The sequence below is a fragment of the Trachypithecus francoisi genome, unplaced genomic scaffold (genome assembly GCF_009764315.1).
Source record: "Trachypithecus francoisi isolate TF-2019V2 unplaced genomic scaffold, Tfra_2.0 Lachesis_group12, whole genome shotgun sequence".
Lineage (NCBI taxonomy): Eukaryota > Metazoa > Chordata > Mammalia > Primates > Cercopithecidae > Trachypithecus > Trachypithecus francoisi.
This window is the reverse complement of record NW_022681457.1, coordinates 111,642,762-111,657,356: the sequence shown is the minus strand read 5'-3', so window position 1 is coordinate 111,657,356 and position 14,595 is coordinate 111,642,762. Positions and strand designations below refer to the sequence as shown.

The following is a 14,595-nucleotide window of genomic DNA, read 5'->3' as shown; positions in this document are numbered from 1 at the left end:
GAGCCACTGGAACCTCATGTAGACCAGGGCAAAATCAAAGGGCCTTGGAAACTCACAGCCCCACATCCAGGGCCAGGTCTTTTCAGGGTCTCAGACCCAAGTCCCCAGTTTATCAGGGACGTGGCTCTGTGAGAGTCAGAGAACCCAGTCCCCATCCCTGCTGCCATCTTTCTCCTCCGCACTTAATCTGGCCCCCATCAGCTCCTCTGGGCCACTCCCTTTCTTGATCCTGTTCTTGTCCTTAGTCCCCCTGACTCCATGCAGCCTACAGGGAGTTCCCAGACGTACCCCACCCCAGGCTGCTGCAGGCACCTCCCTCAGCATCCACTGTCTGCTCTCAGAGTGACCTTCTCCTCAGATCTTTATTGGAGGGAAAAAGAGGGGCAGCCCCTGGTCTTGGGAAAGACAGTCATAAATGCGATCTGGAACGAAACCCTCTTGAGGACTAGAGGAGGCCAGCAGGGCCTGATCAGAGATTTTTCACTGTTAGAAATGCAGAGAGGGCAAACACCACAGGCAAGGAAAAGCCTTGCCTCAGAAACAGACACACTGCATTCCAGGTGCAGCTTTGTCCATTCTAAGACTGGGCCAGGGGAGCCTGGGAAGGGATGGCCCCTGCGCCAGGACCTGTCCCAGGCTCTGCCAACAGCCTGGAACTTCTAGGAAAGCAAGAGGAGTCAGCGCTTTCTGTGCAAGTTAGACAAGGTTCCCTCCATCGATCCCGGGTGCCTCTTTAGGTCCAGAGTAGCAGCTGAGGAGCTCCCGGCTTTGTGCCTTCCTGGGTGCACCCAAATAGCTCAGTAGAATTTGGGGAGAATTTATTAGTCACTGCTGATTCCAGGGAGAATATCTCTTAGCATTGTTTGTAGCCATAGTCATGGGTGCAGGAGAGATCAGCTGACATTCCCAGGAAGCAGAGGACTTGGCTTCCCCGACAGCTCATGCTTGGGGACAAAAACAGAAGTTCAGAATTATTTAAGAAACTCCGATCAAAAGCCCAGGAGAGGCTTTAGAGTCCCAGTAGGAATTCTGTGAGTGGAAATGAGGTCCGACCGTCCCTTCAGGTGGGCTCCGAAGGCTGCTCTGACCTGGATAGCAGAGGAGCACCTTCAGAAGCACAGGCAACCAGAACATGGTAGAAAGATCCCGCAAAGTGCAGGATTCTCGCTGGGGTCCTGGGGATGGTGCAGGATCCCCCAAGGGATCTCCCAAAGTCTGCAGAGACACAGCTTCCACCATCCATGCTTCCAGATTGAAAAGTCTCCCTCCTTACGCTGACCACACTGCTCCTCTCTGGGTTCTGTCCCAGCTCACACCCTCAGATTCACTCTTCCCAAGCTGGTATTCTGAGGGAAGCCCATCATGTTTGTGAGTAATGATGCTTCACCTTCCAGTAGGACCCAAGACTGTATCTGCCCTCTCTGCCCTCAAAGAAAGTGTGATGCTTTAAGAGTCTGTATTATCTCTTTTGTAATTAGGTTTTTATAATTTTTAAACTCAATCTAAAAAACAGTCTTTCAATCCTTTTGTCCAGATGCCCACAAAATACCTGCCATGTTTTTTATGTTGTCTTGATTCCCTCCCAGGGTCCCATTAGAACACTCAGTCTGGTCCGGCCCAGCCCGCACCTCACTTTGTAATGTAGGCCTGATGTCTTTTAGTGAAGCCTTGACCTTAACCTAGAGATAAATTACACCCTCAGTAGTTCCTGTCTTCCACCTGAATGGGCATATGGTCTACCATGTTAGATAGCACAAAACCCAGGTGACCAGTGGATACACTGAGATTTTTATTGTGTTTTGTAGGGATGACATCACTGTTTTCTTAAAGCTGTTTTAAATCTGGAACATTTTGATACTTTCAATGTGGCCAAAGTTTCTCCAATAAATAAATAAATACATATACATATATATATATATGTAAATGTATATAAATCCTTCCCTGTATCACTATGAAGGTCACATGTTAGTCAAACTTTACCAGTGTTTGTGGAATAAGTGAACCCATGAGTTTCTGACCTTCATCCTATTATTAATTCTTTCACTTTCATAAATGCCTGTGTACCTTAATCACTTTATGAGAAGAAAGTTGAAAATTCAATCAGGGTTAACTGGGTGGAAGTTCCGGATCTAGTAGGATGTCATTTTCGGATTGGAAGTTGGTCATTGAGTGGGGGGTTGTGCGGAGAAAGGTCAATAAAAGCTCCTGAAGATGCACAGAAGAGCCCGCAGCCCTGGTGCCTGGAGCTACCACTTGGTTCTCGGAGAGGTCCCAGCACCCTGCAAAGTGAGTCCAGATCTGGCAAGTCACCACCTTTTTAGGGACATGTCCATTTGATCTGATCTTCTGTGTAGCAAGTCACAGAAATGTCTGGAAGACACTAGCACATATATGCTGGAGAGAAGTCTGGGATAAGGGGAAGAATAGAGGAGATGTTTGCTGTGTGTTTTTGGAATGTTTTGCATTGAGAATTCTGTCCAGAGAAAGGCAAAAGAATGAAAAACAAATGAAGCCCGCCCACATGCGCCTCTATGTACCTCTTACCATGCTGGACTTCCTTTTGTTTTGTTTTGTTTTTCTTTTTCTTGTTATGGTGTCTCGCTCTGTTGCCCAGACTGCAGTACAGTGGCACAATCTTCAATCACCACAACCTCCACCTCCTGGGTCAAGCAATTCTCCTCCGTCAGCCTCCCCAGTAGTTTGGACTACAGGTACGTGCCACCACGCCCAGTTAATTTTTGTATTTTTAATAGAGACAGGGTTTCAACCATGTTGGCCAGGCTGGTCTCAATCTCCCGACGTAAAGTGATCCGCCTGCTTCAGTCTCCCAAAGTGCTGGGATTATAGACGTGAGCCACTGCGCTTGGCCAATTGCTGGACTTTCATGACACACATGGAAGAGCCACAGTATCACAAGGGCTTTTTTTCCCATAATCCAATTTATTTCTATTATTGGTAGAGAGCTGTTGACATCCCTAAGTTATCAATTTAGTGGCTATACTGATGACAAACCTTTCCATGCATCACGTGGTCAACTGCATTTGCTACCAAATGCCAGGTTCCCTGCCCAGCAATGGAACCCCAGGATGATCGAGACAAAGTGTCTGACCCTTAGCAGCAATATGGAATAAGTGAGATTGTCAATAAAGAAAAAATCCTTGTAAAACATACCATACCCCTACAATTTGGTAATCATAGTCCTCGGTATTTAACGAAGTGAGTAAACGCACACCTGGATGTTTACAGCAGTTTTATTCATAATTGTCAAAACTTGGAAGCAAGCAAGAAGATGCCCTTCAGTCGGTGACTGTCCAGTCAGTGAGCTGTTCTGAAGCCGTAAAAAGACATGAGAGATTCCTAAATGCACGTTATGGTACAAGTGAAAGAAGGCGATGTGAAAAGACTCATCCTGTTAGACATTCCGGAAAAGGCTTTTGCCTTTTTCTATGGAGATGATAGAAAGCCCAGTGGTTGCCATGGGTTGGGAGTACAATGGGATGAATGGGAAGAGGACAGAGGACTTTTAGGGAAACAAAACTACTCTGCATGATGCTCTAATGGTGGATACATGTCATTATGCCTTTGTTAAAATCCATAGAATGTAAAAACCAGCAATGATCCCTCATGTAAACTGTGGACATTGGGTGATAGTGATGTGTCCATGTGGCTCATTGACTGTGCTGAATGCTCTGCGCTGGTGTGGGTGTTGATCCTATAGGGGTGCTGTATATTGAAGCGGGGAGGGGATAGATGAGAACTCTGGACTTTCTGCTTAGTTTCTCAGTGAATCTAAAACTGCTATAAATTAAAAAATAGGCCAGGCATGGTGGCTCACGCCTGTAGTCCTAGCACTTTGGGAGGCTGAGGCGGGCACATCACCTGGGGTCAGGCGTTCGAGACCAGCCTGGTCAACATGGTGAAACCCCGTCCCTACTAAAAAATACTAATACTACTACAAAAACTAGCCAGGTGTGGTGGTACATGCCTGTAATCCCAGCTACTCAGGAGGCTGAGACAGGAGAACCACTTGAACCCTGGATGATGGAGGTTGCAGTGAGCTGAGATCATGCTACTGTGCTCCAGCCTGGGAGACAGAGTGAGACTCCATCTCCAACATAAATAAATAAATAAATAAACAAACAAACAAACAAACAAATAAACCCAGGGCTGGGTGTGGTGGCTCACGCCTTTAAGGGCTAACTCTCAGCAGTCTCAGGTCAAGTCTGGTGGATCGCTTGAGCCCAGAAGTTCAAGACCAGCTGGGCAACATGGTGAAACCTGGTCTCCACTAAAAATACAAAAATAAGCCAGGTATGATGGTTCATGCCTGTTGTTCCAGCTATTAGGGGGAATGAAGCAGGAACATCACCTGAGCCTGGGAGGTTGAGGCTGCAGTGAGCTGTGATCATGCCACTGCACTCCAACCTGGATAACAGAGTGAGAACTTGTCTGAAATTAAAATAAAATAAACTCAATATTTTAAAAAACTAATGTTTCCTTTCAAAGCTAAAATTGTATTATTCTAAATATATTTTAAAGAAGAAAGGATTATTGTTCAGTGTCTTTAAAATTCTTTTTAAAATCTCATTTGTTTTGAGATTCCAACCAAGTTAAATATTCTTTTTCTGCCCCCGCTTGAGACGGAGTCTTGCGCTTTCACCCAGGCTGGACTGCAGTGGTGCGATCTCGGCTCACTGCAACCTCTGCCTCCCAGGTTCAAGTGATTCTCTTTCTCTGACTTCAGCCTCCTCAGTATCTGGGATTACAGGTGCCCGTCACCACGCCCAGCTAATTTTTTGTATTTTTAGTAGAGACGGGGTTTCACTATGCTTGCCAGGCTGGTCTCGATCTCCTGACCTCGTGATCTGCCCGCCTCAGCCTCCCAAAGCGCTGGGATTACAAGCGTGAGCCACCGCACCTGGCCATTAACCATTCTTAAAATATCACATTGCATTCTTTGAAAGTTCTATATCGTTCATATACATAAATTACAACACAAATCTTTATACTCAAATAGTATTTACATTATAGTAAATTATTTTTTTCTTGCTCTGTCACCCAGGCTGGAGTGCAGTGGCATGATCCCGGCTCCCTGCAACCTTCACCTCCAGGGTTCAAGCAATTGTCCTGCCTCAGCCTCCCCAGTCGCTGGGATTCACAGGCGAGTGCCACCATGCCCAGCTAATTTTTTGTATTTTTAGTAGAGACGAGATTTCACCATGTTGGCCAGGCTGGTCTCAAACTCCTGATCTGAAGTGATCTGCCTCGGCTTCCCAAAGTGTTGGGATTACAGGCGTGAGCCACTGCGCCTAGCTCATAATAGTAAATTTTTTTAAATACTATAAAATACAGTCCTTGCAACACTAAATTACACCATATGGTCTGATCTAAGAGCAGATGGCACCCGAGACCCACAGATTGGAAATTTTTATCTTATTAGGGCGAGTTGGGTGGATCACCTTAGGTCAGGAGTTTGAGACCAGCCTGACCAACATAGTGATGAAACTCTGTCTCTACTAAAAACACAAAAATGAATTGGGCATGGTGGCACATGCCTGTAATTCCAGCTACTTGGGAGGCTGATGCCAGAGAATCTCTTAAACCATGGAGGTGGAGGTTGCAGTGACCCGAAATGTCAATTGCACTCCACGTTACAGCCTGGGCAACAAAAGTGAAACTCTGTCTCAAAAAAAAAAAGGGAGGAAATTGATTAAAATAACCACATTTCATTTAATGCCTTGATTTTCTGGGGCTGCATCTTATTGATTGGACAACTCAGTGCCCTTTTTCTTTTTTTCATCAATAACTGAAGATTTCTGGGGCTTAAACTGGAAAGCAGGTTACTTGACAATAGAGGGCATCAGTTTCCACTTAGTTTCCCTTTATTTCTGACTGTTTCTTTACCACCATCCATGGAAGAGGAATCCCCTCATGTATTCTCAAACCTGAATTCCACTCTAGACATTCACATTCCCATTTTTTTTTTTTTGAGACTGGCTCTGTCACCCAGGCTGGAGTGCAGTGGCCGAGTCTCAGCTCACTTGCAGCCTCCCAGGTTCCCGCCATTCTCTTGCCTCAGCCTCCCGAGTAGCTGCGACTACAGGCGCCCGCCACCTTGCCCGGCTAGTTTTTTGTATTTTTTTAGTAGAGACGGGGTTTCACCGTGTTAGCCAGGATGGTTTCGATCTCCTGACCTCGTGATCCACCCGTCTTAGCCTCCCAAAGTGCTGGGATTACAGGCTTGAGCCACCGCACCCGGCCACACATTCCCATTTTTGACTCTATAGGACACAGGTCCCCAAAGTCCCATTGAATCCATGTCAACATTTCCCCCAAGTCCGGCCCTGCTTGATCACCTTTCCTTTCCCACTTTCAGAGCCGGTGTCTGAAACGGTGGTTTCTGTGCTCCCTTTAGGATGTACCCAAGACCTAGGTTTGAGTTTCCAAGTGTCCAGAAGAAAGCATTTGATATATCCACCCAAATAGGCAGGTATTCAACAGCAGCATTGATCTACCTCCAGGCCGTAAAATGTCCTGTTGCCACAGTCAGGGCAGTAGTCAGTACAGAACAAGATCCTCTTGGGGTGCCTTAAGTCCCTCACTCTCCCCATCAGCTCAGCCCGAAGTTGGGCAAATCTACTCCAGCAGAGAGTACCATCAGCATCATAACTGTCCTGCCGGGCAGGACACAGCTCCAGGCATAAGTTGTTGAGTCTGATTGTGTGGCACAGCAGGTTCTCCAGGGTGGCCATGGAGATGGGATTTTAAAAATTTTTTTGCAGAGGCCAACCACCATTGGCTCACGGATGTAATCCCAGCACTTTGGGAGGCCAAGGCAGGTGCATCACATGAGGTCAGGAGTTCAAGACCAACCTGGCCAGCATGGTGAAACCCCACTTCTGCTAAAAATACAAAAATCAGCCAGCATGGTGGCAGACGGATGTAATACCAGCTACTCAGGAGGCTGAGGCTTGAGCTTTGCTTGAGCCTGGGAGGCGGAGGTTGCAGTGAGTCAAGATCATGCCACTGTACTCCATCCTTGGCAACAGAGTGAGACTCCATCCCCCCCTCAAAGAGAATATTTGGTAGAGATGCATTTTTGCCATGTTGCCCAGGTTTTCTCAAACCCCTGGGCTCAAAAGATCCTCCCACCTTGCCCTCCCAAAGTGATGGGGTTACAGGCATGAGTCACTGCTTCCATTAACAATTATGAAATGACATAAACCAAAGCACAATCCAATTTTTTGAAATGAAGGCAAAACTGCACTTAGAGGGAAAAATTCAAACATCCAAATTGTTCATATGATAAAAAAAAAAAAACAGGATATAACTCTGTGCCATCTTAGGCTGCAGTGTCACCATCTGAGACCTGCTGACTATAGGTCAGATGGGAGTGTCCTTACAGAAATTAGGCACTTATCCAATGTGGACTGAGTTTGCAGGGTGCTCAGACCCCAGGAAGAACCAAGCAGTAACTCCAGGCTTGAAGACTTTGGGTCTCTCCTGTGGGTCTTTAGAAGCTTTTATTGACCTTTCTAATCACAACTGTCGCCCACACCCCTCCACATATCTACTGCTAGCTTCCAATCAACCAGTGATATCTGATTGGATTCCTGAAGCTCCACCCAGCTAATCCTGATTGAGTTTTTGGCTCTCCCCAGTTGAATGGAGTGTGTCAGATATCCATCCATATCAGATATCCATACTAAATTCTTGAATCATGAAATTGACAGTGTTAGGCATAGGGTGGAAGTCAAGAGTTCATCCATTCAAGGCTGGGCGAGGTAGCTCATGCCTGTAATCCCATCACTTTGGGAGGACAAGTTGGGTGGATCACCTGAGGTCAGGTGTTCAAGACCAGCCAGGCCAACATGGTGACACCTCGTCTCTTCAAAAACACAAAAATTAGCCAGGGATGATGGCAGATGCCTGTAATCCCAGCTACTCAGGAGGCTGAGGCAGGAGAATCGCTTGAACCCAGGAGGTGAAGGTTGCAGTGAGCTGAGATGGTGCCACTGCACTTCAGCCTGGGTGACAGAATGAGACTCTGTCTCAAAAAATAAAAATAAAAAATAACTAAGGTAAAAAGAAATAGAAAACTTTTTCCAAATAAGTTTTAAATTTACTTTCCTTCTAATATCCTTATTCACTTCTAAAATACAGGTTACAGCTCCTCATGAAATGAATTAGACAGCTTTCCATATTTGCCTTTCTTTCTGGAACATCTTATATAAGACAGAAAATACCGACTGGGCACAGTGGCTCACGCCTCTAATACCAACACTTTGAGAGGCCGAGGCGGGCAGATCACTTCAGGTCAGGAGTTTGAGACCAACCTAGTCAACATGGTGAAGCCCCGTCTCTACTAAAAATGCAAAAATTAGCCAGGTGTGGTGGTGGGTGCCTGTAATCTTGAGCGAGTGAGGTCTCTGATTAGAACTTATTTATTTAGGCCGGGCGCGGTGGCTCAAGCCTGTAATCCCAGCACTTTGGGAGGCCGAGACGGGCGGATCACGAGGTCAGGAGATCGAGACCATCCTGGCTAACACGGTGAAACCCCGTCTCTACTAAAAAATACAAAAAAAAAAACTAGCCGGGCGAGGTGGCGGGCGCCTATAGTCCCAGCTAGTCGGCAGGCTGAGGCAGGAGAATGGAGTAAACCTGGGAGGCGGAGCTTGCAGTGAGCTGAGATCCGGCCACTGCACTCCAGCCTGGTGACAGAGCAAGACTCCGTCTCAAAAAAAAAAAAAAAAAAAAAGAACTTATTTATTTATTTTTTTTGAGACAGAGTCTCACTTGGTTGCCTAGGCTGGTATGCAGAGGCGGGATTTCGGCTCATTGCAACCTCTGCCTCCTGGATTCAAGCGATTCTCCTGTCTCAGTCTCCTGAGTAGCTGGGATTACAGGCATGTAATTTGATTTTTGTATTTTTAGTAGAGATGTGGTTTCACCATGTTAGCTGGGCAGGTCTCAAACTCCAGACTTCAAGTGATCCTCTAGCCTCAGCCTCCCAAACTGCTGGGATTACAAGCATGAGCCACCGTGCTCAGCCAATAGATAACAAATTCAAGAAAGTGGTTTTGTCTGGGCAGAAAGTAAGAGACAAGACTCCAGCAATAAGGGAGGGTCACCCAGGAAGATTCATCTGGAAGGTGATTCATCTGGGGAAATCTGCAGCAAATGTGGCAAAATGTTAACAATAAAGCTGGGCGTGAGTAACTTTGTGTTTTATGTATTACTCAGTATACATTTCTGTGTATTTGGAATATAATGAAAATTATACTGAGAATATATGAGAGACTAAGACATTGTGATTGGAATGTGCAGAATTCTTTTTTTTTTTTTTTTTTTTGAGACGGGGTCTCAGTTTGTCATCCAGACTGGAGTGCAGTCGTACTATCTCACCTCACTGCCATCCTCCAGTCTCAGCTCCCTAAGTAGCTGGGACTACAGGTGTGCACCACCACACCTGGCTAATGTTTTCTAGAGACTGGGTTTCACCATGTTGCCCAGGCTGGTCTTGAACTCCCGAGCTCAAGCAATGTGCCTACCTTGGCCTCCCAAAGTACTAGTATTACAGGTGTGAGTCACTGTGCCCAGCCCAGAACACTTTAGAGAAATTCTGCTAGAAATGGGAAGAAATGAATGCTAGCTAGAGACTCCTATGGCAGCAAGCACAGTTTTTCTTTCTTTTCCTTTTGCTTCACTTTCAAAATGAAAGATTGTGAAGAGCCTGGTGATAAGCTGATGAAAATGATTTATCAGAGACAAGAAAATTGATCCAGAAGAGATGGGATAAATGGAGGGAAAGCTTTGAGAAGCCAAAGAGAAACTTTAGTGTGTACAAGGAATTTTAGTACCATATGGTCTGTAATAGTAAAATAAATGTACATCAACAGGCAAAGGTTAAACCGTGCAACATTCATTTTATAAACTACTCTATGCCAGCTAATTAGAATGAGGACAAATCGGCCGGGCGCGGTGGCTCAAGCCTGTAATCCCAGCACTTTGGGAGGCCGAGACGGGCGGATCACGAGGTCAGGAGATCGAGACCATCCTGGCTAATACGATGAAACCCTGTCTCTACTTAAAAATACAAAAAACTAGCCGGGCGACGAGGCAGGCGCCTGTAGTCCCAGCTACTCGGGAGGCTGAGGCAGGAGAATGGCGTAAACCCGGGAGGCGGAGCTTGCAGTGAGCTGAGATCCGGCCACTGCACTCCAGCCTGGGTGGCAGAGCAAGACTCCGTCTCAAAAAAAAAAAAAAAAAAAAAAAAGAATGAGGACAAATCTTCAAGATTTACACTTAAGTGGAAAAAAGTGAGATGATCAATACCACAGTAAAACACTATTTCTATAAGGAAAGGTAAAACCAGACATTGTCTGGCCAGGCACAGTGGCTCTACTAAAAATATGAAATTAGCTGGGAGTGGTGGTGCACGCCTATAATCCCAGGTGCTCTGGAGGCTGAGGCAGGAGAATTGCTTGAACCCTGGAGGTGGAGGTTGCAGTGAGCTGAGATCTCACCATTGCGCTCCAGCCAGGGCAACAAGAGTGAAACTCCATCTCAAAAAAAACCCAAAACATACAAAAAAACCAAGATACTAAAAAACCCAGACATCTCTATGCACACATAAGGATGTTTAGGAAGTCATATTAAACTGAACTATCTGGAGAGGGGGTAGGGATAGAGGGAAGGTTCAGAAGAGACATTTGTTGTCTGCATTATTGGATTGTCTTACGTTGAGAACTCTGTCTGTATTAATTGCAGGAATGAGGGATGTATGAGAAACAAATGAATTTGCCTGCATGTACTTCTTCTGATTGCTGGACTTCACAATACACAGGGAGTGACCACAGCGTCACCATGGCTTTGTCTCTCATATCCAACTTATTTACATAATTGGTAGCCCACTCATGCTGACCTCCCCAAATTGACAAATTAGTGGCTGTGAACTGATAGTGTTCTATGTGCCATGTGGTCAACAGCATTCGCTAGCACATGTCAGGCTCCATGCTCACCTGTAGGACCACAGGGTGACAGAGACAGAGTCCCTACCCTTTTTTTTTCTTTTTTGAGATGGAGTTTTCCTTTTGTCGCCCAGGCTGGAGTGCAATGGCACGATCTTGGCTCACTGCAACCTCCACCTCCCAGGTTCAAGTGATTCTCCTGCCTCAGCCTCCCAAGAAATAGGGATTACAGGAGCATACCACCACATTCGGCTAATTTTTGTATTTTTAGTAGAAATGAGGTTTCACTAGGCCAGTCGAGGTTTCTCACGCCTGTACTCCCAGTACTTTGGGAGACCAAGGCGGATGGTCACGAGGTCAGGAGTTCAAGACCAGCCTGGTCAAGATGGTGAAACCCCATCTCTACTAAAAACACAAAAATTAGCCGGGTGTGTTGGTACGTGCCTGTAACCTCAGCTACTCAGGAGGCTGAGGCAGAAGAATCACTTGAACCCGGTTGGCAGAGGTTGCAGTGAGCTAAGATCACACCACTGCACTCCAGCCTGGGTGAGAGCAAGACTCCATCTAAAAAAAAAAAAAAAGAAAAGAAAAAGAAAAAAAGAAACGGGGTTTCAACATGTTGGCCAGGCTGGTCTCGAACTCCTGACCTCAGGTGATTCTCCCGCCTTGGTCTCCCAAAGTGCTGGGATACCAGACATGAGCCACTGCTCCCAGCTTAGTCCCTAACCTTTAAGAGGCAATGTCTGTCTAGCAGATGAGATTGTCCAGGAAAAAAAATTCTAAAATACCCACAGTGCACGATCCAGTCATCATCCTAGCCGATATTTACCTAAATGAGTAAACCTGCCCACAGATGTTTTTACCAGCTTTATTCATAATTGCCAAAACTTGGAAGCAATCAAGATGCCCTTCAATAGTGAATGGATAAAAACAGTGATTCATCTAATCAATAGGTTATCAAGCTCTGAAGTGACATGGAGGATCCCTAAATGCATGTTATGGTACAAGCTAAAGGAAGCCAATGTGAAGAGACGACATCCTGTGAGACATTCTGGAAAAGGCAAGACCGCGGGCACAGCAGAAAGCCCAGTGGATGCCAGGGACTGGGGTACAGTGGGATGAATAGGCAGAGCTGAGAGGCTTTTTAGGAAGTGAAACTACTCTGCATGATGCTACAACGGTGGAAACGTGTCATCATCTATTTGTCAAAACCCATAGAATGGGCCCAGCGTGGTGGCTCACGCCTATAATCTCAGCACTTTGGGAGGCTGAGGCAGGAGGATCACCTGAGGTCAGGAGTTCAAGACCAGCCTAGCCAACATGATGAAACCAAGTCTCTGCTAAAAATAAAACATTAGCCAGGCATGGTGGTGTGTGCCTATAATCCCAGCTGAAACTCCACTAAAAAAAAAAAAAAAAAAAAAAAAAAATTTACAAGTGTTATATGCCTCTATGAGTTTCATAGTTAGATAAAAGGGAATATGATGTCTGTACTGGTGAGAGCTAGTTTAATTCAGCAAGGGCCGCTGCCCACCATGAGGACAGGCACAGGCTGGCGATGCCCTGAGGCTCCTGCTCATGCGCACTGTGGGCCTCCCCTTCCAGGGCAGGGGCCAAATGTTTTGTAGAGATGGGGTTTTGCCATGTTGTCCAGGTTGGTCTCGAACCCCTGGGCTGAAATAATCCTCCCTCCTTGGCCTCCCATAGTATTGGAGTTACAGGCAGGAGTCACTGCTCCCACCAAGAATTTTCTTTCTTTAAATTGCTGGTTTAATAAGAACTTGTTTATTTTGAGGAAAAAAAAGGTCCCAAACATCAAGGTGTTCACAGAAATAACCCACAGTATCAACTTTAGAAAACAAGTTTTAAGACTATACACTAATTATTTTCCTGAGGATGCATTTGACATGCCAACTCTCATTCACAAAAATACACTGTTAGATTTTTGTTGAACTGCCCCACACAGCACACTAACATGGGGTTGTAACACACATAATTCTAACTCCAAGCTGCTTTCAGGAGCTGCTCAACTCAATGAGATTGCTTTTGCAGTTAGGGAAGCAACTACTGAACTTACGTATGAATGAAAAGAATTGTACTCCCTGCAAAACAAGAGATTATTTTGGAGACAGTTGATAACCATACATCCTTTTTACTGTTAAGTCATAAAGAGGCATCTAAATTACAAGAAAATATTGCAGGACAAGACTTAAGATAACTACTAGGAGCATCAAGGGAAGTGAAAATGGGACTAGGTGCAGGGCAATATGAATTAATGAATATGGGAAGGACAAGGATGAGGAGAACAGTAAGCATGTGCTGAAGATACAGGTAAACAAATAATGGGATAAGATTTCTAAACCCCGCTATGTGCTTCAGAGTCATCCTGGCCATTGGCGCCGTCTCTGTTATCCTCTCCTTGCTCAGCCTCTTTTTCATCACCCTTGATCAACTCCAGCTGCTCATCCGCCCGATCTTCATTATCAGCATCGTCCAGTAGGGGCCGCTCGTCAGCAGAGCCATCTGCGCTCCCCTCAGACTCCAGCTTCACGTGAGCCTCACCTTTCTTCACGCAGCTGCTGCTCTGCTCCTCTTCTGACGTAGCGTTCTTCACCTCTACTCCTTCTTTGCTCTGTTCCTTTTCAATGTTTTCCAGGTTTTCCAGGAGAGAATCCACTTTCTGTTTTATCTGGGTCAACTCCTGCTTGATGGCCTGAAGGTCATCTCCTTTCACCTTTCCAGACTTGTGAGATCCCCTCTGTCCACTCTTGGAATTGAAGCCACTTGTGCGCCTTCCTGAGGTGTTTCCTGACACGCGCTGACGTTTCGAGGGCCCTCCAGCCAGAGCAATAGGAGGAGGAGGAGGGAACCGTGCTGGGAAACGGTACATCCGACCATAATCCCATTGAAAGTCATAGTCCGAGTCAAAAGAGGAGCCGGACATCTCCGCTGCTGATCGTTTCACGCCTGCTTTTCGCTGGTTCGCTTTTGGCTCCGCAGCCAGGTTAATATCCACAACCTGGCCAGCAATGCTTCGGCCATCCTCTCCCGCCACAGCAGCGCGGGCATTTTTCTCCATAGCATATTGAACGAAGGCAAAGCCCTTATGAACAGAGCAGCCCGCAACTTTGCCATACTTCGAAAAGATTGCCTCCACATCAGATTTCTTGACGACAAGAGTGTTGAGATTCCCAATGAACACACGGGAGTTCATGGAGTGAGGATCTGTCTTGTTGGTAACGTTGCTGGCCATTGTGTTTGATGAGAAGGTTTCTCAAAAAGCCAAAACAGGAGGCAAGAGAGAGAAGAGCTTCGATTCTAAGTCTCCTACTCCCGGGTTCTACGTGGAGAAGCCAACTGCGGCTCGACGTCGGAAATGCGGCCACAACGACTCAGTCTTCGTCTCTTCACAAAACGGCCCCCAACAAGAATTCTGAAATGACATTAAAAAAGGCACAAACAAAATGTTTGAAATAAAGACAAAATTGCATTTAGAGAAAAAAAAATCAAAGCTTCAAACTGTTCATATGAACAAAAGAAAAAAGGGTATAGATAGCTCTGTGCCATCACAGGCTACACTGTCACCATCCCAGACCGGCTGACTGTAGGTCAGATGAGAGTGTCC

The 14,595-nt window shown here is 45.9% G+C and overlaps 1 protein-coding gene across 1 annotated transcript; it reads right to left on the bottom strand.

Moving 5' to 3' along the window:
• Nucleotides 1-13,326: 13,326 nt before the first annotated feature.
• Nucleotides 13,327-14,343, bottom strand: HNRNPCL1 (heterogeneous nuclear ribonucleoprotein C like 1). Its single transcript, XM_033229364.1, has one exon. It carries the CDS (start codon nt 14,221-14,223, stop codon nt 13,327-13,329), a length of 897 nt encoding a protein of 298 aa, XP_033085255.1. The 5' UTR covers nt 14,224-14,343.
• Nucleotides 14,344-14,595: the final 252 nt, after the last annotated feature.

Coding starts and splice junctions, on each gene's coding strand:
- HNRNPCL1 (XM_033229364.1), bottom strand. CDS start 14,223: ATGGCCAGCAACGTTACCAACAAGACAGATCCTCACTCCATGAACTCC.